Genomic DNA, 26,294 nt, shown 5'->3' on the forward strand with positions numbered 1-26,294 from the left:
CAACCCATGATTTTGTGCATTTGGGATTCTCAAAATAAATCCACTTTTCATCACCAGTCACAATTCGATGCAAAAAAGACTTTCTTTCATGCCTGCCATTGAAGCAACATTTTACTGATGACTTTACGGTTTTCCATTTGTCTCTCGCTCAGTTGATGTGGCACCCATTTTCCTTCCTTTAAAATCTTTCCCACTGCTTGTAAACAATTGGAAATTGTTTGCTGAGCAACGTTTATCATTCTGCAAGTTGTTTTTGAGTTGACACGCATCTTCATCCAAAATTACAAATTGTTGGTCTTCAAACTTTTTCGGTTGACCTGGATGTTCTTTGTCTTTCACATCAAAATCATCACTTTTAAAGCATTTAAACCAGCGTTCACAAGTATCTTGAGATGGAGCATGTTCACCATAAGCTTCCCGAAGTATTCAGCAGCACTTTTCTTCAAAATAATGAATTATAACCTCCCGCAAATGCTCTTTTTTTGGCACGAAATTCGACATTTTTAAGTGTAAAAATATCTATGATGTTAACACCTTCAGCAAATTTGACATATGAAGTTTTGAAGTTTGTTGTCAATACAGCAAAATAGCATACATATTAAATCGCATATATATCAACATGTGTAACTCCATCTATTGAAAAAATCCGCATTATTAACCAGTACACCTAGTATGTAGGGGCCAACCCCAGGGAGCAGGACTCTGGTGCTCGATGAGTTCTCACCTTGAGTGTGTCACTGGTAGAGGTGGTTGGGTAGTGTTCTGGCATTGTCTGACACTGTTCACCTGGTGCGCTGGCTCTGGAGTCATCTGGGAGGTGCAGACCAAAGTCAGCTGCCACCCATGCCCTGCCCAGGGCCACCCAGCATGAACTACAGAGTGATCTGCAGATGACTGCTACTTGTGGTGGGCTTGGAGGTGAAGGGGAGAGCCCATGATGTGAATAGGGGCCAGCTGTTGCTCTTGCCAGGCCTGGGTCCATTAGCAGGAGGTATGAGGCATGCCGAGGCCAGATCCTGCTTGTTCAGGTAGGGTTTGTGAACTCTTGAGAGATTTTAGGAAAATTCTCAGCAGGAGCCAAGACAGGCTGCATGTATGGGAAAGCTACTGGAAGTTGCTTGGGTGGGCCCACAAGGTGGGTAGAACACTGTCTCAGGGACTCACCAGGATGGGGTAAACAGACTCAGATATGGTGCTTGCCTATGGGCCTTATTCCCGGTGGCGGGGTGGGGGTAAGGGGCTCAGAAAAGGAACAATGGTTTCTGCCAGCACTTCTGTCTGGATACAAGCCACTCTTCCAGTCTTTGCCCCATATCCAGACAGTTAAGTTCCTCCCTGTCTGTCCCTGGTGTCTTTTGAGCTGCTGCCCCAGTGCTGGAGCTCAGAGCAAGTGAATCTGAGTAACTTTTTGCAGTGGGGCCCTTTAAGAGGAACACCTGGGACTCCAGCAGACCTCTGTCTCAACCACAATCCCTGCTGGTTTTCACAGCCAGAAATTATGGGGACTTCTCTTCTGGCACTGGAACCCTGGGCTTGGGGGCCTGGTTTGGGGCTGGGAACCCTCACTCCTCAGGGGGATCTCCATAGCCAAAATATCCTCCTGATTTTTAAAACATGGGTGTGAGACTAGCTCCCTCTGTATCTCTACCTCTTCTAGCAGTCTCAATGTGGTTTCTGTATATTTTTATACACACTTTTGTTCAGCTAGATTTCAGGCAATTCTGAGTGATAGTTGTTCTGGAGTTTAGCTGTAATTTTGATGTGCTCCTTGGAGGATGTGAGCATTGCATTTATCTATACCTCTGCCTTGACTGGAAGCCCAGTGGGTCAGGTTGTAGTTTCTATTTTTTTCTGTTACAAAGAGTTCTGTGATACAGGTTGTTTTGTCTACTTATATATGTACCTATAAAGGATGAAGGAGATATTCTAGAAATGAAATTACTTGTTCAGAAGGAATGTGAATTTTATATATTTTTTATGGGTATAATTGTCCTCAAAATAATCATATCAATTTATACTTTTTTCCATACTGTTATCAATTTTGGGTAGTGTTAAAATTTCTTAGTGTAACAAATTTTTTGTAAAGATTGCATATTCTGTTAGGTAGACATTACTATTTATATCCATTTTTCTGTTGTTGGACATTTAATAGAAATAATACTGCAGTGTTCATGCACATGAATCTTGAGCCGTATGATTAGGTGAAATTTAATTAATACATGCTTCGGAAAGAACTTTAAAAAACATCTTTCTTTCTCTTTTGAAGGTCTCCTTTATTAAAAAGCCACTTGACTATGGACAGGTGGAAGATGACACTGATGAAAATGTAAAGGAGATGGAGAATCAGTCATCCATGAGTCTGTTTAATGATTACCCTGCTAGTAGTGTTAGTGATGCAAATGAATCTGGAGAGAGCCAGCTCACTATTGGTAAATATTTACTTACTTTGTGGGATTTCTTTTATTTATTCATATTGGTTTGACATTACAAAAATCCTCATAGATACCAATTGTATGCTCATTTTATTTCCTTTTGGTATAGTCTATTAGGATTGTATTTTCTGTACCCTTTAGATTCTCCAATTTTAATGGAATTCATTAGTTTTCTATTCTTCATAAGGAAAATTAAAAAAAATCACTAAAGAAAATCATATCATAGATTTTTTTTTTGCAAAATTGAAAGCAGGAGAGTGATAAAATACCCATAATGCTATCCTTTTAAGCTTTTTGTTATTTCTGTATAGACCTTTGGAAAATTGTAATTGACATTCTTATGTCTTTTTTACACCTTGTTTTTTTTTTTAACATTTATTATAAACATTTTTCATTTAGCTGCTTGAATTGATGAGCATACTTTTTAATGGCTTAATAGTATCCCAATTAACATATATGCCATAATTTACTTGACCATTATTTACTGTTAGAAGTTTAGATTTCTTTTCTATTTTCTTATAATTAATAGTACTTCACTGAATGTTTGTTCATATAGATTTTTCCATAGATCATTTCTTGATGATAGAATCCTGGGTAACCTTTAATAAAGAATTTTGAAGCTTTTAGTTTTTAATTGATCTCACCATAATTTTGTTTATCATATACTTTTATCTTTTTTTCTTGATAGAAGGGAAGCTATTTGAGCTAATAATGTTCTCTGTATGTGGCTGTTGTGCCCTGCTCTTAGTTTTAATAAGTGCTTTTTATTTTTAGGTGCCATGAATCCTTTAGCTGAGGAACATCTGTCAAAGCAAGATCTACTTTTTTTAGACATGCTTAAGTTCTTGTGCATAGGCGTAACCACTGCTCAGACCAGTCCTGTGTCATTTAGAGCAGTTGATATTCGGAGGAAATTGTTAATGTTAATTGATCCTAGTATACTAGACCTTACTAAATCTCTCCACCTACACATGGTGAGTAAAGTAAAATGAAGATTCTTTTCAGTTCTGTCGGGCATTGCTGCTGAATATAATAGACTGACATCAGAATCACATAGTACCTTTAAAGTGTTGAAATTGCTTTCTTGAGAAATGATCTGAGACTAGTTATAAAATATACTTTTTCCTTTAAAATGCTTTCCTTTACGTAGTTACAGAAACATTAAAACTTGGATTGACTTTAGGTAGATTTATTATCTTTAGATATACTTAATTATAAGTTATTTTAAACTAGGCCAGGAAACACAGATTCTGAATGTAAAAGTAATCTGTATATATATAAGAGGCTAATATGCTAAGTGTCTGACCATCTGACTGGTCATTATGACGTGCACTGACCACCAGTGGGCAGATACTCAACACAGGAGCTGCCGTGATGCGCACTGACCATTTACAGAGAAACGGCAATGCAGACCTGACGCTGACAAAGCAACACTCGGCTTCCCTGAAGTGGGACACAGGCCCCACAACCACCCCAGAGCGACAGTCCACCAAATTGCAGCTGACGCTGCCAATACCCCATGGCACAAAATGTGGCCCACAGCCCAGCCCAGAAATGGTGGCTGTGAGTGCCGGGTAATGACGTCACGTAACAACACTTGGCTTCCTCTCCCTAGCAACTAGCCTCCTTGGATTTTCTTCAGCCCAGGAACACGACTTGCTTTATAGCCAGGTGGAAACACTTTACACTTTAACCAAATTCTGTGAAGCATTTTCCCATGCTTCATCTCATTTGATCCTCACAGAAGTCGTGGCATAGGTAGATAGGAGACTCGGTGGAATTCTGTTTTCTTTTCATTAGTTGGAAAACGGAGATTTAGAAAGCTTAGAAACTTGACCTGACTGAGAAGAAGTAAGAAATGATGGACCTTGAAAATGACTTCAGGTTTTCTCACTGCACAGAATATAGTCAAACAGTGCTACAGTTAAATATTTTACCCTTTGTTCTCCCTGTGTGATCTACAATAATAATCTGCTTCGTGTTGATATTTACTGCTGTGTTGCTGACAGTTACCTGAAAGAGAAGTTGGGGTGCTTTACTGAGCTGGAAAAAGTTTAGCTACATCAGAAAGCAGGTCTAATTAAGCAAGTTTATCTATATATAAAACTCTTGGTGCCAATCGCACATGTGTGTTTCGATCTGTCATTGTCGATCGTGAATTTGGTTGACATTTTTATTATAAAGAAAGGGTGAATAGCGATATTAAAATAGTTCTAATTAATTTCCTTTAAATGTGCACAAATTCGTGCACCGGGCCACTAGTACTTACATAACATTGCAATGGAAGTCTGATCTTAGTTTACATGCTTTAAATTTTTTATTTAATTTCAAAGTGACCATAAAGTTACAGATCTACAAGAACTTCATATTTCCTTCATAAGCTTCTACAGTCAACATTTTATAATATTTGCCTTGTCATTCTCTCTCTACTCACATATACCTTTTTTTCTGTATCCTTTTGAGATTAAGTTGTAGATGTGATGAGACTTATATTTTAGTGCATATATCCTAAAAACAGTGATTCTCCTATAACCATGGTATAGCCATCCTATATAATAAAGAGGTAATATGCAAATTGACCATCACTCCAACACACAAGATGGATGCCCCCAAGTGGTCAAAGATGGCCGCCCCCATGTGGACACAAGATGGCCAGCAGGGGAGGGCAGTTGTGGGCGATCAGGCCAGCAGGGGAGGGCAGTTAGGGATGACTGGGCCGGCAGAGGACGGCGATTGGGGGCAACCAGGCCTTCAGGGGAGGACAGTTGGGGTGGACCCAGGCCTGCAAGGGAGGGCAGTTGGGGGGCAACCAGGCTGGCAGGGGAGGGTAGTTGGGGGTGACCAGGCCTTCAGGGGAGGGCATTTGGGGGCGACCAGGCCTGCAGGGGAGGGCAGTTGGGGGCAATCAGGCTGGCAGGGGAGTGGTTAGGGGTGATCAGGCTGGCAGGCAGAAGTGGTTAGGGGCAATCAGGCGGTAGGCAGGCGAGAGGTTTGGAGCCAGCAGTCCTGGATTGTGAGAGGGATCCCAGATTGGAGAGGGTGCAGGCTGGGCTGAGAGACACACACACACGCACCCCCCTCCCCTGTGCATGAATTTTGTGCACCAGGCCTCTAGTCAGGAATATAACATTGTATTAATGCATTTAATATTCAAGTCTGTTCCGTCTCTTTCAACCTGGAACAGTTCCTTAGTCTTTCCTTATCTTTCATGACCTTCCTGTTTTTTTAATAGTATAGCCACTTGTTCTATAGAATTTTTCTCTTTGGGTTTATCTCATGTTTTCTCATGATTAGATTTAGACTTGAATGAGCACATTACAGGAGTAATCCCTCTCCTTCTCTACCCCCATCAATCTATCCATCTACTGATCAGTATCTCCGATTCCAATGCAACATCATAGGATTTTTTTTTCCCCTTTGTATTTGTAGCTCCCTCCTCCAACAGTAAGAAACCCGGCTTCCCACTTAACCTCAATACATTTACTTGTTTACTCAATATTCTTTTTTTTTTTTTTTTTAAAGTTACTGCAATTTTTTTTTTAAATATATTTTATTGATATTTTACAGAGAGGAAGGGAGAGGGATAGAGAGCTAGAAACATCGATGAGAGAGAAACATCGATCAGCTGCCTCCTGCACACCCCCCACTGGGGATGTGCCCGCAACCACAGTACATGCCCTTGACCGGAATCGAACCTGGGACCCTTGAGTCCGCAGGCCGACGCTCTATCCACTGAGCAAAACCGGTTTCGGCTTTACTCAATATTCTTACATGTAACCAATCTCCTGACCATGTGGGCTATCCCCTAGCCCTAGGCCTGGTGTCCATGTGGGGAGAGTTGCTAGCCCAGCAAATTGGCAGACATGTCAGATGATTTTCCCAGTCATAGCTGTGGGGAACATGCTAGATGATCCACTAATTAGAACTTTTTGGAAATATGCAGGTTGAGTCTCTGTTAGAATTCCTGGTCAAATCTCCAGCCCTGACCAATGGGGAAGGGCTGTGTTCTTTTCTTGGGGCTCTGATGTTTAAGGCACTTCAAGACAGTAATATCACATACGTGACTTTCATGTCAGATATTTAAAATGGTCCAATGTAATGTTCTTTTATAATATCTGAGAAGGAGTAAGAAACATTTTTCTACATATAGATGATAAGAAAAAAAGTTCTGATTTTTTACAAGAGCCAGAGAATTATTTGGCAGCTCTCAGAAATAGTCATAGTACCATAGAGAGCCTTACCAGGTTGCTTTATGGAGAGATAAGTCAGAGTATTTGACTTCTTCCCTGCCCAAGATTATCTCTGATTTCCAAAATTTATTAACAGGATAGTTTATATCTTATTTTCTTTCTTTCTTCTTTTTTTTAATCCTCACCGAGGATATTTTTCCATTGATTTTTAGGGAGAGTGGAAGAGAGAGGAAAGGAGAGAGAAATATTGATGTGAGAGCAACACATCAATTGGTTGCCTCCTGCAGGTCCCTGACCAGGGCCCCAGACAGAAAGTAGCCTGCAACCGAGGTACATTCCCTTGACTGGAATCTAACTTGGAACCCTTTGGTCTGTAGGATGCTCTATGCACTGAGCAAAACTGGCTAGGGCAGTGGTCGGCAAACCGCGGCTTGCGAGCCACATGCGGCTCGCGAGCCGCCGTTTGCCGCTCTGTTGACTAATGAGTTTGCCGACCACTGGGCTAGGGCAATAGAATGGTTTCTAAACATTGAGGTCTTATACCCAAGCATTATTTTGGGAGGGTAGAAACATAATATAGTTTTAGATTCTTGTTCAGGCACTTAATCCCAGCAATTAATAACTATCATTAATTGAATTCCTACAATAAATGTTAGTTCTTTACATTCATTTCATTTAATCCTCACAGTAATCCGGCTAGATAAGTGCTATATCCCCATTTTACAGGTGAGAGTACAAAGGCTCAGATGACAATGCAAGTTTTTTTTTTAATGTTTTTATTGATTTTTAGAGAGAGAGAAAGGGAGAGGGATATAGAGATAGAAATATCGTTCATTGAGAATCATAGATTGGCTGCCTCCTGTAAGCCCCCTACTGGGAATTGAGCATGCCACCTGGGCATGTGCCCTGACTGGGAATCCATTCAGTGACCTCTTGGTTCCTGGGTTGATGCTCAACTACTGAGCAACACTGGCTGGGTGACATTGCAAGCTTTTTAACCACACAAGTAATAAGTTGTGCTGGGATTTGAATCCAGCTCTGTTTGACCTCAAATGCTTTTTTTTTTTACTATACTACCTTTTTAAAAAATTCACTAGTCTTGTGTGTGTGTGCATGTGTGTATGTATATATGAATTTGTGGTTAAATATATACTTATTTAAGTAAATGACATTTTTAAAAGCAATATGATTTCTCACTCCCCAACCTCCCACCCCCAACTATCTTAGTATCTAGTGCTTTTAAAGGAGCTTCCTGGAGAAGAATATCCTTTGCCAATGGAAGATGTTGTTGAACTTCTGAAACCACTATCGTAAGCAATTAAAACCATGTTATGCTCCCTTAAAATTTATAAACTAACTGATGTGTTCTGTTATGCTTATAAAGTTAAACTTTTTCCACCATAGAAAATTGTGTTCTTTATATCGCCGTGACCAAGATGTTTGTAAAACAATTTTAAACCACATCATTTATATAGTGGGGAACCTGTGTCAAGGCAATATGGATTCTCAGAACACAAGGGATGCTCAAGGACAATTTCTAACAGTTATTGAAGCATTTTGGTAGGTACAGATTATTCTGTGGAGTTCTTATTTATCTTTTGCTTCTTCTGATACAGATGTAACTTTTACATTTCTGCATTAGTGATTTCTTCTAATCCTTAATTGTAATTATATATTCTTTTAACAATGGTAAATGTAATTTGTGTTTTTTTCTCCCTTAATTTCTTGAAGAACCACATTGTGTTTTTCTTAAGGCTAGGCTTTCTAAAGTGTGTTTAGCATTTCCCTGCAAATTTGGAATCACTTAATAGTTTGACATGTATGGTGAATAAAGCAGAATACATCATGTCTAAATCAATTTGAATTGTTTTGTTCCTAAAATGAACAAATTGGCCTTATCAGTATCTGGTTATTTCATGTATATAATCATAGTGTGAGACAACACCATGATACTTACAGAGTAGCACATATATATAATTTAGAGCTCTCATATCATTTGATTGTAAAGGACTTCTGAATCAATATAGAAATGGTTTTTAAATTTTTGATATAATAACAAAGACTTAAAAATATTTACCTTTAGCCCTAACCGGTTTGGCTCAGTGGATGGAGCGTCGGCCTGCGGACTGAAGGGTCCCAGGTTCGATTCTGGTCAGGGGCATGTACCTTGGTTGCGGGCATATCCCCAGTGGGGGGTGTGCAGGAGGCAGCTGATCGATGTTTCTCTCTCATCGGTGTTTCTAGCTCTCTATCCCTCTCCCTTCCTCTCTGTAAAAAAATCAATAAAATATATTTTTAAAAAAATATTTCCCTTTAAATTAAGATTACTGTAACATGGTTAGCTGAAGTAAGATAGCCTCCAAATCAGACATAATCATACAAGTCTAATAATATACATTAAAATGAACTATTTAAGCATTTCTTTTATATGGAATTCTTTTATATGGAATTCTTTTTGGAACATGAGAATATTGGCATGGCCACATAATGATTAAAATTAGCATGGAAAGAAATTTTGGAAGTGATTTTTTTTTTTACTGTGCTTTTATTGAAATAATTATTTGACATTGAAACACTTTATTTCAGGCAGTTAATCAAGGAGGGGAAATGCACATCCTCTGTAAGAATGGCAGTAGTAAAATGCCTGAAAACTTTGCTTGAGGTGAGTTACTCCACGTTAAATGTTAGAAACTTTTCCATAAAATTTAAAAACAGACTTTGTTTCTGTTAATGGGTGATTTCTCTCTTAGTATTTCATATTTAACCTAAGTTGTTCTTTTCCCATAGGCTGATCCTTATTCAGAATGGGCTATTCTTAATTCAATGGGAAAAAGTTTTTCTGTAAATGAAGCGTTTCCACAATTTCTTGCTGATAATGATCACCAAGTTCGCATGTTGGCTGCAGAATCAATCAATAGGTAACGAGTCAAATATTTATGAAATGTCTAGGATGTTGCAGATATCAACGCAATGCTAGCATAGTCATGGGTTACTCGTTGCGATAGTAAAATATAATTAAAATAGCTAACCACTTATGTCAACTATAATTGTTAAAAAAAGCTAATAGTTATTGAGCATATACTGTATGCCTGGCTTTTACACACACACACACACACACACACACACATATACACACTAGAGGTCCAGTGCATGAAATTCGTGCACTCAGGGGGGAGGGGGTGTCCTTCAGCCCAGCCTGTGCCCTCTTGCAGTCTGGGAGCCCTTGGGGGATTTCTGACTGATGGCTTAGGTGCAGTTGGCCATCCTTAGCGCTGCAGCGGAGGCAGGAGGGGCTTCCACCACTGCCGCTGTGCTTGCCAGCTGTGATTCCGGCTTCTGGCTGAGCGGCGTTCCCCCTGTGGGAGTGCACTGACCACCAGGGGGCAGCTCCTGCTTTGAGCATCTGCCCCCTGGTGGTCAGTGTGCGTCATAGTGACTGGTTGTTCCGCTGTTTGGTTGATTTGCATATTAGCCTTTTATTATATAGGATATTTTCATTGATTTCAGAGAGGAAGGGAGAGGAAGAGCAAGAGAGAGAGAAAGAAACCTCAATGATGAGAGAGAATCATTGTTGCTTGCCTCCTGCACACCCCACACTGGGGATGGAGCCCGCAACCCAGGCATGTACCCTGACCAGGAATTGAACCATGATCTCCTGGTTCATAGGTTGATATTCAACTACTGAGCCACACCAGCTGGGCCTGACTTTTATGTTTTCTCTTAATTCTAACAACTCTATCACTTAGATACCATTATTTTCTCCAATTTATAAATGAAAACTCTCTGGCTTAAAGAAGTAAAGTAGCTTGATCAGTGCGACAGAGCTAGTAAGTGGTTGAGTTGAATGAGGTGTGTCTACTACCCAGGATATAAGATACTGGATGGCATTGTTTTGTCTGTTGATTTAGCACCTAAAACAATATTTGCTATGTGGTAGGTGTTTAATGATTTCTAAAAATCAATGAATATTTGAAAAAAATTACATTACACTTTTATTTTTTTTAATTATTTTTTTAAAATAAATCTTTATTGTCCAGATTATTACATGTGTTCCTCTTTTTTTCCCCCCCATAGCTCCCCTCCACCTGATTCCCCACACACCACACCCCATGCCCTTACGCCCCGCCACTGTCTTCATCCATAGGTGTAAGATTTTTGTCCAATCTATTCCCACACCCCTCACACCCCTTTCCCCCTGAGAATTGTCAGTCCACACCCTTTCTATGTCCTTGATTCTATTATATTCACCAGTCCATTCTGTTCTTCAGATTTTTTATTCACTTGATTTTTAGATTCACTTGTTGGTAGGTATGTATTTGATGTCATTTTGTTGTTTATAATTTTTGTCTTTACCTTTTTCTTCTTCTTCCTCTTCTTAAAGAATACCGTTCAGCATTTCATGTAATCCTGGTTTGGTGGTGATGAACTCCTTTAGTTTTTTCTTGTCTGTGAAGCTCTTTATCTGACCTTCAACTCTGAATGATAGCTTTGCTGGGTAGAGTAATCTTGGTTGTAGGTTCTTGCTGTTCATCACTTTGAATATTTCTTGCCACTCCCTTCTGGCCTGCATAGTTTCTGCCGAGAAATCAGCTGACAGTTGTATGGGTACTCCCTTGTAGGTAACTAACCGTTTTTCTCTTGCTGCTTTCAAGATTCTCTCTTTGTCTTTTGCCCTTGGCATTTTAATTATGATGTGTCTTGGTGTGGTCCTCTTTAGATTCCTCTTGTATGGGGTTCTGTGTGCTTCCTGGACTTGTAAGTCTATTTCTTTCACCAGGTAGGGAAAGTTTTCTGTCATTATTTCTTCTAATAGGTTTTCAATATTTTGCTCTCTGTCTTCTTCTGGCACCCCAAAAATTCGGATGTTGGTACGCTTAAAGTTGTCCCAGAGGCTCCTTACACTATCTTCATATTTTTGGATTCTTTTTTCTTTTTGTTTTTCTGGTTGGGTGTTTTTTGTTTCCTCATATTTCAGATCTTTGGTTTGATTCTTGGGGTCCTTTGATCTACAGTTGAATTTCTGTATATTCTTTATTTCAGACAGTGTATGCTTAATTTCTGACTGGTCCTTTTCCATTTTTTTGGCATTCTCATTAAGATCCTTAATGGTCTCACTAAGTTTCTCAGCGGTTTTTAGAAGATTCTTGAATAACCTTATAAATGTGGTTCTGAACTTTATGTCATCCGGTAGTTTGCTTTCCTCCATTTCTTTCATTCGTGTCATGTTTCTTTGTCTCTGCATTTTGCTGCTTCCTTGTGTTGATGGAGTGGCTTTGTGTGGTAGGTGACCTATAGGGGCCAGTAGCTCAGCCTCCCCAATCACCTGAGGAGGACGCTCTTGGTACACCCCCTTGTGGGTTGAGTGCAAAGTCTTGGTGTAGTTAAGCCTTGATTGCTGTTGGTACACTGGGAGGAATTGACCTCCAGGCCAATTGGCTGTGAGGATCCGCTGTGTCGACCACTGTGTATATAATGGAAGAACTGCTGCACTGGAGACACGCTTATGGTGCAGGACTTGTTTCAGTGGGGCTTTGGTGCTCACTGAGTCTGCCTCTTGAATGTGTCACTTATGAATGTGAGGAGTTGAAATCTGGTGTCTCTCACTGACCACTAGGTACACTGGCTTCTGTATCTCCAATGGGGTGCAGGTCAGCTACTGTCTGAGGCCACCCAGCAGGAGCTACAGTGAGAACTACAGTTTTCTCCTTTTTGCTTGGGTTTGGAGGTTTTGGAGCTGTCTGACCCAGGCTGTAAGTTTGCTAGGTTAAGCTGTGATAGGGAAGGCCATTCATATGCTAAAGCCGCCGCTTGGAGCTTGGGTGGGTTCGTAGATTGTGCAGGGCGGGATCTCAGGGTGTCACTAGGCTAGGGCGTGGCAAACAGCGATTGCTGCCAGTTAGCTGGCTCTGTGTCTCTGACCGCGTCCCCTGCGTCCCACGCCCCAGCGCAGTAAACAATTATTCCTGCATGCAGCCCTGCAAGCAAGCCACTCTCACTTTCCAACCCGATAGCAGACAGTCCAGCTTCTCCCCGTAGGAGTTTGGGTCCCCCGCGTCTCCCCAGAAACTGGAGTTGGGAGTAATTGGAGCTTATTTCCCTTTGGGTTGAAAAAAGTAGAGCTCCCAGTAGCCCGCCGCGCCTCCGTACCTCAGTTTTTCAGCACTTGTGCATGTCTCACTGCTCTTTTCTCTTTCCTTCTAGTTGTAGAACTTCCACTCAGCCAGCTTTCCCGTGGTTCTGGGTGATAGACATTTTGTCTTTTAGTTGTAGTTTTGAAATTGTTGTGCGAGGCAGCAGTTTAGGTGTTTACCTTCGCCACCATCTTGGATCCTCCTACATTATACTTTTAAAACAGTAAAGCAGAAAATCATTTTGAGTAACTTTGCTGTTCACATGTAAGTGACCAATAATTAAAAATCACTGTAAAGAAATTGCTCCAGCAGTCACCTCAATATATGTGTTAGATAACCTAATGTGTCCAAAGTTTGAATATGATGACAATAATGTTTGTATAAATAGAATTGTGTCTAACTTCTTAGGTTTGGGAGTCTTCAGTAAACCATAGTGCATTGTAAGGGTTACTAATGAATGTGTGCTTTACTTCAAGTCTTAGAAGATAGAAAATATATACTGAATTAAAGCCCTGAAGTTATACTCAAAGAAACAAAGAAAAAACTGATAGTTGCCAGAAGGGAGTGGGGATGGATGAAAAAGGTGAAGGGGAATAAGAGGCACAATCTTCCAGCTATAAAATAAATAAGCCACGAAGGTATAGTATACAGCTCAGGGAATATAGTCAATAATAATGTAATAACTTTGCATGGTGACAGATTGTTATGTTAGTGTGATGTTCACATTGTAAAGTATATAAATGTTGAGTCACTATGAAACTATTGTAATATTGTATGCAAACTATAATAAAAGCATTTTTTAAAAGAACTTAAAAAAAGGAAGTTATAGAGGATCATAAGTTGAATGTAATAAAGCAGTGTAGTAGTAGCATCACATAATCTCTTAAGATTTAAAAATGTATAAATTCGCCCTGATGGGTTTGGCTCAGTGGAGAGAGCGTCGGCCTGCGGACTGAAGGGTCCCGGGTTCGATTCCGGTCAAGGGCATGTACCTTGGTTGCGGGCACATCCCCAGTGGGAGGTGTGCAGGAGGCAGCTGATCAATGTTTCTCTCATTGATGTTTCTAACTCTCTATCCCTCTCCCTTCCTCTCTGTAAAAAATCAATAAAATATATATTTAAAAAAATAAATAAAAAAAATAAAAATGTATAAATTCAAGAATGTCATGAACATAGCACTTGATTTCTTTTTTAGGTGTTTACTTGTTAGATATCTAATATTGGACATTTTAAGAGAAATTAAAGAAATTCGAGGAATCAGAGGAACACCAAAAAGTTTAAAAGTCTTGATACAAAAAGAGCATAAAGGACAAAATTGATTGAAGAGTTGTCCTTAAATATACTAGGACTAGTGGCCCAGTGCACGAAATTCGTGCACATTAAAAGGGGATTAATTAGAGGAAATAGGAGAAACCAAGATGGCGGCATAGGTAAACACCTAAACTGCTGCCTCGCACAACAATTTCAAAACTACAACTAAAAGACAGAACGGACACCATCCAGAACCACAGGAAAGCAGGCTGAGTGAAAATTCTACAACTAGAAGGAAGGAGAAAAGCTCACAGAGAATTGGAGGTACGGCAAAGGGGCTTTGTGCGCGCAGAGAGGAAGGGCGGCTGAGAGCTTGGCTGACTTCCTCTGGCGGAAGGGGGAAGGAAGCCTCGGACCGCGAGCTGGGAAAGGCAGAAGTCTGAAGGCGCACACGGGCCAGTGCGCACAAAGGCTGCGGAGGTAGCCATAGGCTTTCCCTAGTGAAAGGGAGTCAGAGGATCCTGACTGAGCCCCAGTTCTGACTGCAGTGAACCCCGGTTCCAGGCGAGCCCCTGGGGACCCACGCTCTTGTAGGGGGAGTCTGGACTCTCGGGCGGAGACTCAGGAGCCGGGGAAGGCGGAGGACTGAAAGTGCGCACACGCGCCGCGCTGGTGCGCACAAAGGCTGCGGGGGTTGCCACAGGCTTTCCCTAGTGGAGGGGAGTCAGAGGATTCTGACTGCACCGAGCCCCAGTTCTGACTGCAGTGAACCCCAGTTCCAGGCGAGCCCCTGGGGACCCACGCTCTTGTGGGGGGAGTCTGGACTCTCAGGCGGAGACTCGAGCTGGGGAAGGCGGAGGACTGAAAGCGCACATGCGCGCAGGGGCGGGGCTGACAGGAAGCCAAGACTGAGACTCCACCCCATCCAAGCTGAGCACAGAGGCTATTGCAATTTGGCAAGTCTAATCCTATAAGGCTGTCTCCAGCACCGGGCTTCTCCCAGCATAGACACAGCTGATCCTTACAGCCAACTGGCCCGGAGGTCAATTCTTTCCAGTGATACCAACAACAATAAAGACTTAATTACAACAAGGCTGTACACACAGTCCACAAAGGGGTGCACCAAGAGTGTCCACCTCAGGTTAACTGGGGAAGCAGACCCACTAGGCCATATTGGAAACCTAGCACAAATATCTACCTTACCAACTCAGGGATTCAGTGAAAATGCGGGGTCAAAGAATCAGATCACAAACGAAAGAAATGGAGGAAAACAAACGACTGGATATAGAATTCAAAACCACCGTTATAAGACTTTTTAAGAATATCCTAGAAAAGGCCGATAAATATAACGAGACCCTCGAAGATATGAAAAAGGACCAACTAGAAATTAAACATACACTGACTGAAATAAAAAATATTATACAGAGACCCAGAAACAGAATAGAGGAACACAAGAATCAAGTCAAAGAATTGAAATACAAAGAAGCAAAAAACACTCAACCGAAAAAGCAAAAAGCAAAAAAAAAAATCCAAAAAGTTGAAGATAATGTAAGAAGACTCTGGGACAACTTCAAGCGTACCAACATCAGAATTATGGGGGTGCCAGAAGAAGAGAGAGAGCAAGATACTGAAAACCTATTTGAAGAAATAATGACCGAAAACTTCCCCCACCTGGTGAAAGAAATAGACTTACAAGTCCAGGAAGCCCACAGAACCCCAAACAAAAGGAATCCAAAGAGGACCACACCAAGACACATCATAATTAAAATGCCAAGAGCAAAAGACAAAGAGAGAATATTAAAAGCAGCAAGAGAAAAACAGTTAATTACCTACAAGGGAGCACCCATACGACTGTCAGCTGACTTCTCAACAGAAACTATGCAGGCCAGACGGGAGTGGCAAGAAATTTTCAATGTGATGAATAGCAAGAACCTACAACCAAGATTACTCTACCCAGCAAAGCTATCATTCAGAATTGAAGGGCAGATAAAGAGCTTCACAGATAAGAAAAAGCTGAAGGAGTTCATCACCACCAAACCAGTACTATATGAAATGCTGAAAGGTATTCTTAAAGAAGAGGAAGAAGAAAAAAGTAAAGAGAAAAAATTATGAACAACAAATACATATCTATCAACAAGCCAACCTAAAAATCAAGTGAATTAAAAACCTGAGGAGCAGAATAATCTGGTGAATATAATAGAATCAGGGGCATAGAAAGGGAGTGGGCTGATAATTCTCAGGGGGAAAGGGGTATGGGGGGGTTCATGAAGAGAATGGACAAAAATCATACACCTATGGATGAGGACAGTGGGGGGGAGGTAAGGGCAGAAGGTGGGGTGGGAAAGGGGTGGAGGGGAGCTATGGGGGGAAAAAGGAGAAATAATTGTAATAATCTGAATAAAGATAAAAAAAAAAAAAAAAATAATTAGAGGAAATAATTTAATATTCCTATTTGCCCTTTCTCTATAATAGAAGTGTCAGAGATGAAAGAAAATTAGTAAAATGTATATGAAAACCTTCCTCCTGTCAGAGTCTGGGGCGCACCATGGGACCCAGAGTCAAGTCCCTGCCCACCCACATGCGCCTCAAAATCGCATGAGACCCAGACCCAGCCGTCCGCCCCCCCATTGGGCTAGATCCAGACCCGGCCAGTCCACCCTTGTCAAGCCCTGCTGGGCAGGGGGCATAGCCTCAGGTCCCCTGTCCCAGCACCAGGATGGGGGGCGTGGCCTGAAGTCCCCCAGCCCAGACCGGGGCTGGGGGTGTGCCTTGAGGTCCCCCGTCAAGCCCCGCCAGGTGGGGAACATGGCCTGAGACCCCCTGTCAAGCCCCACCAGCAGGAGGGTGCAGCCTCGGGTACCCTGTCAAGCCCCGCTGGGCGGGGAGCGTGGCCTGAGTTTCCCCGACCCAGCACTGGGGGTGCACCTTGAGATCCCCCGTCAAGCCCCTCTGAGTGGGGAGCATGTCCTGAGGTACCCTGTCAAACCCCACCAGGCAGGGGTGAACAGTCTCAGGTCCCCTGGCTGGGTGCTGGGTCGGGGAGTGTGGCCTGAGGTCCCCCAGCCTGGTGCCAGGGTGGGGGGCGTGGCCTGAAGTCCCCTGTCAAGCCCCACCTGGTGGGAGGCGAGGCCTGAGGTCCCCTGGCCTGGCACTGGGGCGGGGGGAGCAGCCTGAGGTCCCCTAGCCCAGAACCAGATGGGAAGCGCACCTTGAGGTCCCCTGTCAAGCCCTGCCGGGTGGGGAACATGGCCTGAGGTCCCCTGTCAAGCCCCATGGGGGCGGGGGAGGGCGTAGCCTCAGGTCCCTGCTGATGATTGCTCATTAAGGCTCCTTGTGGGAACTTGGCCTCAGCTGTGGGTGCAGCTATCTTTGTGACGGAGTGATGGTCAATTAGCATATTCCCTCTTTATTAGATAGGATTTTTGCAAATGGCACTGATCAACTGTTTTCCATAACATAAGAAAATATTTAAGTGGAACATCAAGACATTAAGCTATTCACTTTCAGGATGATTGAATATTAGAACAGGTTAACATACTAATAAGAGTCTGTAGCTCCTTCTAATTGTCATTAGACCAGAGGACAATTTTCCTTTTCTGGGTAGTTTGAGTTCAGGCCAATTCAGGTTTGGACAGTAAGCTAAAAGGTCTTTGAGACCCTTTTTGGTTTTAGGGGAAAATGAAGAATATGGCAAAGACTCTACTATTATTCAGCAATGGATTTTAACCTCTTTTAAGTGCACTCATATTTTATTGTCTTTTGAAAGAAGACCTATTAGTATGTCTCACAGAGTGACTTATTTTTGTCCTGTAATATGTAATGGGAAGTATGGTTTAAGGTAAAAAATTATTTCACTTTTTTTTAAGGTTATTTCAGGATATGAAACAAGCAGGTTCTTCCACGTTATTGAAAGCACTTCCTTTGAAGCTTCAGCAAACAGCTTTTGAAAATGCGTACCTGAAAGCTCAGGAAGGAATGAGAGCAGTGGTAATTTCAGTAATGTGTATTTGCTATTATCGTATACTTTCTATAAATATTACCATATATTACTTTACCAACTTTGGCCCAAGACAGTTTCTATCTAATAGTTTACAGTATAAAGTTAGACTATAACAGGAAGGGTGGGAAAGGAGTGGGGGTTGTGGGAAACATCTATAATGTCAACAATAAAAAAAAAAAGACTAAAACAGCCGTGTGAACTAATTGAAATATTTGTATTTATTGGTCAGAATTAGTAGAATAATGTCAATTTCCTTTGGTTCAACTTATATGTAGCATTTTTGTTGGAAAACAATTTCCTGAATTTTCTAGGATTATAAATGGTTTTCTTTTTCTTTTTTTTTTTTTTTTAAATATATTTTATTGATATTTTACAGAGAGGAAGGGAGAGGGATAGAGAGCTAGAAACATCGATGAGAGAGAAACATCGATCAGCTGCCTCCTGCACACCTCCCACTGGGGATGTGCCCGCAACCAAGGTACATGCCCTTGACCGGAATCGAACCCGGGACCCTTGAGTCCGCAGGCCGACGCTCTATCCACTGAGCCAAACCGGTTTTGGCTGGTTTTCTTTTTTATTAAAAGAATTTTTTTATAAGAGCTGGACAAAATCTAGTTCAGAGAATAGGTAACAATGGGAAGAAATCGATTGAGAAAAATGTTCTAATAGGGAATATCAAATTACCACGGTGTCCTTTAGTGAACCTCTCGATTTTCATATTTCTCTGTAGAATAATGATTTTTTTTCTTAAAATGAAAATTGTCCTAGGCTTAGAATTTATTCATTTATTTATGCCTTATTTTGTTTATAAAAGCTATATGAGGCAGTTAATTAAATGACTAATCTGTGATAGCACAAGACTGAAAAGGACAGTTGTGTAAAGAATGTGAATTTAGTAAAAGATTTCAATAGATTTGAAAAATGAGTGTAAATATTATAAAATTAATAGAGATAATGTATATCATACATTTTAAAATTAGCCTGTCATGTGCAAAAAGGGAAAATATTGTCCTGACAACAATTCATTTAGAAAAAGACCTAAGAAGTTTTACATTTGAGAGCATACTATGAATCAACATTGTAACAGTCTTTCAAAAAAGCAGTCTGTCTTTGACATCATTGATAGACGCATACTGTCATGAACAGGTTGATAGAAAGAATTTGAACGTTTTATTTTATTTTTTAAATATATTTTTATTGATTTCAGAGAGGAAGGGAGAGGGAGAGAGAGATAGAAACATCAATGATGAGAGATAATCGTTGATTGGCTGCTTCCTGCACGCCACCTACTGGGGATTGAGCCCACACCCTGAGCATGTGCTCTTGACTGGAATCGAACCTGGGACCCTTCAGTCCACAGGCCAGTGCTCTATCCACTGAGCCAAACCAGCTAGGGCTCTTCTATACATTTGAGAGGGCAGCTAGCATGTTGAGTTTGGTCTCAGTAAAAGTAAAGTAGACTTTTAATTAGGATGTTAGAGAGTTTGTAGATCCATTTCTTATAAGGAATAGGTGGAGTTGACTCATTGATCTCAGAGCTGTTTTTGAGCATGTTGATTGCCATTTAGTAAAGGAATTAGGTCCTTACTTTTTCTTGTACCAAAAACCAGAGCTAGCATCAGAGAGTAATTTTTTTCTAAATGTGAAGAGAAACTTCTGTCAAGTATAACTAATCAAAAAATGTACATATTTGTAGGGATATTATAATTATTGAAGCGTATGTCATCCTACCTAGTTGCATGTTTTGATTGTTCCTTTTGATAAAAATATGATAATATTTTAAAGAATATAAAGAGGTATATATTGTTGTAATGATGATATACATCTTATGAAGTATACTTGGTAGTTGAAGAGGAACTTTTAATCTCTCTCACCTACTTGATATTCCTTTTTTTTCTTTGATGTGCTTTATACATCACTGAAATGTTTAGCAGTTCTTTACATAATATGTTATCAAAAGCAGTCTGTGCCACTCTAGAAACTCTGATATTTTCTCAAAATCTCTACTCTGAGCTTCATCACTGTATGATTTAAAACTGTTCATTGACTGCTTAAATGTTGTCATAGTGTACTTCGATTTTATCCTCATTGGTTTATTTGTAATGTTTAAATATTTATATTATTGTTCTGAAAATTCTTTTAAAGTCCCACAGAGCTGAGAACCCTGAACTTTTGGATGAGATTTATAATAGAAAAGCTGTTTTACTGATGACAATAGCTGTGGTTTTATACTGTAGTCCTGTCTGTGAAAAGCAGGCTTTGTTTGCCCTATGCAAGTCTGTAAAAGATAATGGATTAGAACCTCACCTCATTAAAAAGGTACATGTGGATGAATATTTATTATTATAATCTTCCTTGGTTAATTTTTAAACAATTAAAAAAGTTAAACTAGAATTTTAAAATGGCACTTACAAAAGACTTAGAGACAGTTTTATTTTTTAATAATGTGTTTTAAAATAGTGTATTTATTTGTATACCGTGTTATTTCTTGCATTCAGTTCAAGAACATTTCACAGGTATTCATTAAACTAACAAGGGTGAATGACCTATTGTCATGGAGACCAGGCCCTCTGGAATAGCATTTATTGACTGAAACACAGAGAAAACAGCAGTAGTGAGTGTTCTGCCTGGTTGATTCTGGTGCAGGACATTGGGATCTAGCAGAGTCAGGCATGGAATTTTAGAGCTTTTAAGTTGCATGATTAGGAAAGGAAGACCGGGGTCTAGCCTTGCAATTTTATCAGCACAGTGTTGTGGAATGTTCATTCCTGGCTTGTTCCATTACCTCAGCATTCATGGTTTGGGAAGTTCCAAGCCCTTCCAGTGTAGATTTTTATATGATGAACCAGTGACAGCTCAGTAGCCTGCTGACAACCTGGTTTCTGTGGGGCTTTGCAATAGGCCAACCCATGGGTAATCCAGTCTTAGACAAGTTAACCTTTTACTTCTCAGGATTAAGATAGTTGCTTTTTTAAAAACAAACAAACAAACAAACAATTGCAACATCTAGTTATTATTATAAGTGGAATATAGTGTTTAGTATTTTCTCATTTGGGTTTAGGACTGAGAAGAAGAATTATTTTACTTTAGACCAGGGGTGGGGAACATCTGCCCCATGGGCCATATAAGGCCCATGAAATCATTTGGTCTGGCCCTACCAAGGCATTAGGAGTGAGTGAATTGATTGTTTGACCAAATATAGCAGGCTAATTTTTAAGTTGATAATTTTGTATGGACTGTGAATGATGTTATAAATATCCAAATGGCCCTTGGCAGTAAAAGGTTCCCCATTCCTGCTTTAGACTTTCTTTTGGAATATAATTAAATGTTTAAAATTTCAACTTTTTCTGTTTTTATTAACATTTTTTAAGAATTTGCTATGTGCCAGGCATGGTGCTAATTATATTAAGTACATTTTTCTTATTTAGTCTTGCTGAAGTGGATACTTTTATTATCCCCATCTTATAGATGAATAAATCAAGATAAAGAAAAGTTAAATGAATGCTTAAAGTTATACTGTTAGTAAATATTAACAAGGATTTAAATAACATATTGCTTTGCTATTTTCTTAAAGCATTGACTTCTTTTTTATTTGTATAGGTTTTAGAAAAAATTTCTGAAACTTTTGGATATAGACATTTAGAAGACTTCATGGCTTCTCACTTGGATTATCTGGTTTTGGAATGGCTAAATCTTCAAGATACTGAACACAGCTTATCTTCTTTTCCTTTCATTTTGTTAAACTACACAAACATTGGGGATTTCTATAGGTAGGTTTACATGTGAACTATGTTTAACTTAAAATTAGATGATAATGTTTGGCAATCCCAGTCTCTGCCCCCCCCGCCACTCTCTAGCCCCCCATGCACAGATTTGGGAGGTTTATAGTATGAGAAGCAGGACAGCTTATTTTAATGAAAGTGTATTGAAGGGAATCCCTGGACTTTGGATCTGGTCCTAGCCGTGCCAGTTACCAGCTATGTGACTAGACAAGCCATGTAACCATCTGTTGGGACTTGAGGTTTTTAATCTGTAAAGTAAGAGATTTACACAAGGAGATCTTAATGTTCCTTTTAGCTTTAACATTTGGTAATCTTTTCTATGAAAAGTGAAAGATAAACCAATAGTGACTGGTTATTTCTGCCTTGTTTTTGTTTTCTGTTGTTTGACTGTAGGACATTTAGTCATTATTTCTATTTTAATGTAAAAGTACTTATTTAGCTAACTAACTGTAGAGAAGAAAATTTTGAAGATGGAAAGGTTTGAAACAACTAAAGAGTAATGTGTACACAGGATGATGGGAAGGCCGTTCATTATTGTTTAGTGGTTCTTATTCATTCAGTTTGACAATAATATTTACATTTATTCTTTGAATTTATAAATTGCTTTCACATTTCATTTTACAATCATCTATATATATAAAAGCCTAATACGCAAAGTGTCCCCTTGGGAGTTCAACCAACCGGAAGTTCGATCATTTGTTGTGACGTGCGCTGACCACCACGGGGCGGTGCAGAACAAAAGAAGGCCCTGGCCAGCAACATGCAGTGAGGAGAAGGGAGGCCCTGGCTGGCAGCCAGAAGGCCCTGATCGGCCCTGATCCCCAAACAGGCTTAGGGACCCTACCCAGGCACAAATTTTGTGCACCAGGCCTCTAGTTTTATATAAATTGCTTATGCAAAAGAAGTAAACATAAATTCTAGTTTTTTTGATCATGGAATTAGGGTAGTATATTCTATGATCTCTATTCTTTTTAATGTGACTAAAATGTACTTAACTTCATTTTTCCATTTATAAAATTACAGTAAGAATGCTTCAGCTAGATAAAATAATATTCTAATATTTATTTAAAGAATTTTATTATTTTAAGAACTATAATAAAACTTTACTTTGAAAAGTTATATACAATATATATTTTTTAATTTTTTATGTTTTAGATCTTGTTATAAGGTTTTGATTCCTCACCTGGTGATCAGAAGTGATTTTGATGAGGTGAAATCCATTGCTAATCACATTCAGGAAGATTGGAAGCGTCTTCTAATAGACTGCTTTCCAAAGATCCTTGTCAATATTCTTCCTTACTTTGCCTATGAGAGTATAGGAGACAGTGGGATGGCACAGCAAAGAGAGACTGCTACCAAAGTTTATGATATGCTTAAAGATGAAAACTTACTAGGAAAACAGGTATGACTTCAACTTTTACTTACATTTTATCCCCTAATTGATCTGAGATGTAACTTTAAAATTTTAAGGTTCTTTATGAAGTTAAATTTAATGTGGAAATCACTATCTAGCATAGACAGTCCATGAATTGTTGTAGTGTTCTCTCCTTTTGATTGACCTTTAAAAAAATATGCCTTTATTGATATTTTTAGAGAGAAAGGTAGGGAGAGGGATATAAAGATAGAAACTTCGATTAAAGAAACAACATCAATCAGCTGCCTCCTGCATGCCTCTACTGGGGATTGAACCCGAAACCTGGGCATGTGCCCTGACAGGGAATCAAACCAGTGACCTTTTGGTTCATGGTCAACGCTCAACAACTGAGCTACACCAGCTGGGTTTGATCGGCTTTTAAATGAAATGTTTTTAATCAGAAATTTTAAAAAATAACTTTTAAATAATTTTCTTTTTTTTCCTTCTTAAAATTTATTATAATTGGCAGTAATAATAAATCCAAGTTAAATTCAACCAGCACTGAACAATGTATAGGAAAATCTTCCTCATTTCTACTTTAATCTCATTAAACCCTTCACTTTTCAAAGAAAAATACAACCCCAAATTTCCATACCTTGCTCTTTCTTTTTTCCACAACTACCTTCTGATTATGGTATCATTGACTTAAGGATTATGTTTTTTATCATTGTTTTTTATCAATCATCTCTACTATAAGTACTATGAAGGTAGAATTTTCCTTTTTCTTTCTTGCTGATGCATCCTAACCACTTAGTATATATATAAAGTATACATTGTTTGATAAAGATGGACTCAAGTAAAAAAGGGTCTAACAATTTTTGATTTACAGTATTTTACATAAATTCAAAATTATTTGAAGCAACTTATATTAAAACACATACAGGGTGTGGCAAAAGTAGGGTTACAGTTGTTCTTATGGAAAATAGTACAATAATTAAATAATAACACAAGAATAAACTGTTTTATGTACTCATAGCTATACACCTACTTTTGCCCCACCCTGTATAATCTTTTTTTAAGGTAAAAGATGATTGGTCAGTTCAAATTTTTTTTCAGTGTAAGTAAGGGTGACTAACCAAATTTGGTTAACATCTACACTAATAAAAGAGAAATATGCAATTGACCATACCTCCGTGACACCCACCAGCCAATCAGGAGAGAGTATGCAAATTAACCCAACAAAGATGGCGGGTTAATTTGCATATGCAGGCACGAAGCGAAGACTGAAGGCTCCGGCCCAAGCAAAGACTGAAGACTGAAGACAACTGAAGACAAGAGGCTTTACTTCTCCACTGTGGCCGGAGCGGAGAAGCTAAGCCTCACTGCAGCCGGAGTGGAGAAGCCAAGCCTTAAGGAGCGAAGGTCTGGGTCCCAGGTGCTGGAGGAAAACCGGTGCCTGGCAGCCAGGAGAAGGAAGGCCTATTGCACGAATCTTTGTGCAATGGGCCTCTAGTAAGAATGAAATTCGAGAGATTCTTTTTTTGGTTGCCCATTTATCTATGTTGAACCAAGAAATGGAACAGCAAGATTCAAAGTTACTTAGGTAGACCATTGGCAGTCAGGTAGTTGTAAGTCTAGTCTGGTGACAAATGTGACAGTTGGAGCAGAATGTTGGAACACCAGACGTAATGGAATTTATGAGAAACACTCTGTCTCTACCCACCTCCCACCCAATCTCCTAGCTTAGACTTCTGAGCAGGCCTGATCTTACTATTCTTTTTTATGTATTCAGGCCAAACGATAGCAATTTTCAATCAGAATTAGTCTAGGAGGGAAATTTATTACATTAAACCTTGATATCTTAGCTTCTTGGTAAAAGAAATATACTAAACTAGGGGCCCAGTGCACAAAATTTGTGCACGGACGGGGGGTCCCTCAGCCTGACCTGCACCCTCTCCAGTCTGGGAGCCCTCAGGGGATGTCCTACTGACAGCTTAGGCCTACTCCCCGTAGTTCTCTGCTCTCTCTGCGAACCTGCTTGCCCTTAGCCACCAGGGCCAGGGCAAGCAGGGCTCTGCTGTCTGCTCTCTGTCGGGGCCCTGCGGGGGACTGCTTGCCCCTTGCTGCAATAGCCAGGGGCAAGCAGGGCCCTACTGTGTGCTCACTCGCTGCGGGGTACGTTCCCACCCTGCCCGCGGCTGCTTGCGTGCGCGCCAGCTTGTAGTGCCTGGGTCCTGGGGATGTTCCCGCCCCCAGCTGCTCCGTGCCTGCGTGCCTAGGCCCGGAGTGGCCAGAGGGTTGTTCTGGGACCCCAGCTGCACCGGGCCTACGCACAGGCCTACAGGCTCAGAGCGGCCTGGCTCCCGAGAACGCCTGTCCCTGGAACGCAGGCTGCTTGGCGCTGGCACCTGTGTAAGCGACCGCCCTGCCCCTGGCTGCTCTGCGCCTGCGCATGTAGGCCCAGAGTGGCCGGGGGTCGTTCCTGGACCCGGGCTGCTCTGGGGCTACGTGCGGGCCTACAGGCTCAGAGTGGCCTGGGGTCCCAAGGATGCCTGTCCCCGGGATGCAGGCTGCTTGGCGCTGGTGCGCACGCAAGTAGCCACCCCCCCCCATCCACTCCACACCTGCATATGCAAATTAACCTGCCATCTTTATTGGGTTTATTTGCATACTTGCTCCTGATTGGCTAGTGGGCATTGTGGAGTTATGGTCAATTTGTATATTTCTCTTGTATTTGTGTAGATTCCTTTTAGTTTCAATTTAGCATAATGTCATCAGTTAATTTTTCTTAGTTTCTCTAATTTCTGCTTTATCTGAATCAGTCTTCTAGATTCTTTTTTTTTTTGTCAGTAAGTGTTGGTCCAACTATTATCAGTCTTTGCATCTTTTAAAACTATTAATTGTTGAATGCCTAAAATCTTTACCATGAGATTGTTTAGCTCTACCTAGACATTTGAACAATTTATATATACTAAAGCTAAGATTACATATCTGGTTTATTAGAGAATCACGTGAAATTAGTGAAGTTCGTTGGGATCTTATGTGCAAGGAAATGTTCGTTAATTTTCATTTTTTTGTAATTTTTTAAAATTGATTTTTAGAGAGGAAGTGAAAGGGATAGAGAGATAGAAACATTGATGAGAGAGAAACATCA

General features: G+C 40.4%; 1 protein-coding gene across 1 annotated transcript in view; it reads left to right on the forward strand.

The window, feature by feature from the left end:
* The window catches only part of ATM (ATM serine/threonine kinase), a 158,200-nt gene that overhangs the window by 40,433 nt on the left and 91,473 nt on the right, over positions 1-26,294 (forward strand). Inside the window, exons 17-26 of the mRNA XM_080641742.1 lie at positions 2,267-2,429; positions 3,207-3,406; positions 7,850-7,932; positions 8,027-8,182; positions 9,209-9,284; positions 9,410-9,540; positions 17,871-17,991; positions 20,150-20,323; positions 21,605-21,774; positions 22,942-23,188. Coding sequence (XP_080497868.1) covers positions 2,267-2,429; positions 3,207-3,406; positions 7,850-7,932; positions 8,027-8,182; positions 9,209-9,284; positions 9,410-9,540; positions 17,871-17,991; positions 20,150-20,323; positions 21,605-21,774; positions 22,942-23,188 — 1,521 coding nt within the window. The remainder of the gene's footprint in view (positions 1-2,266; positions 2,430-3,206; positions 3,407-7,849; positions 7,933-8,026; positions 8,183-9,208; positions 9,285-9,409; positions 9,541-17,870; positions 17,992-20,149; positions 20,324-21,604; positions 21,775-22,941; positions 23,189-26,294) is intronic.

This window comes from Plecotus auritus (assembly GCF_963455305.1).
Source record: "Plecotus auritus genome assembly, chromosome: 9".
NCBI lineage: Eukaryota > Metazoa > Chordata > Mammalia > Chiroptera > Vespertilionidae > Plecotus > Plecotus auritus.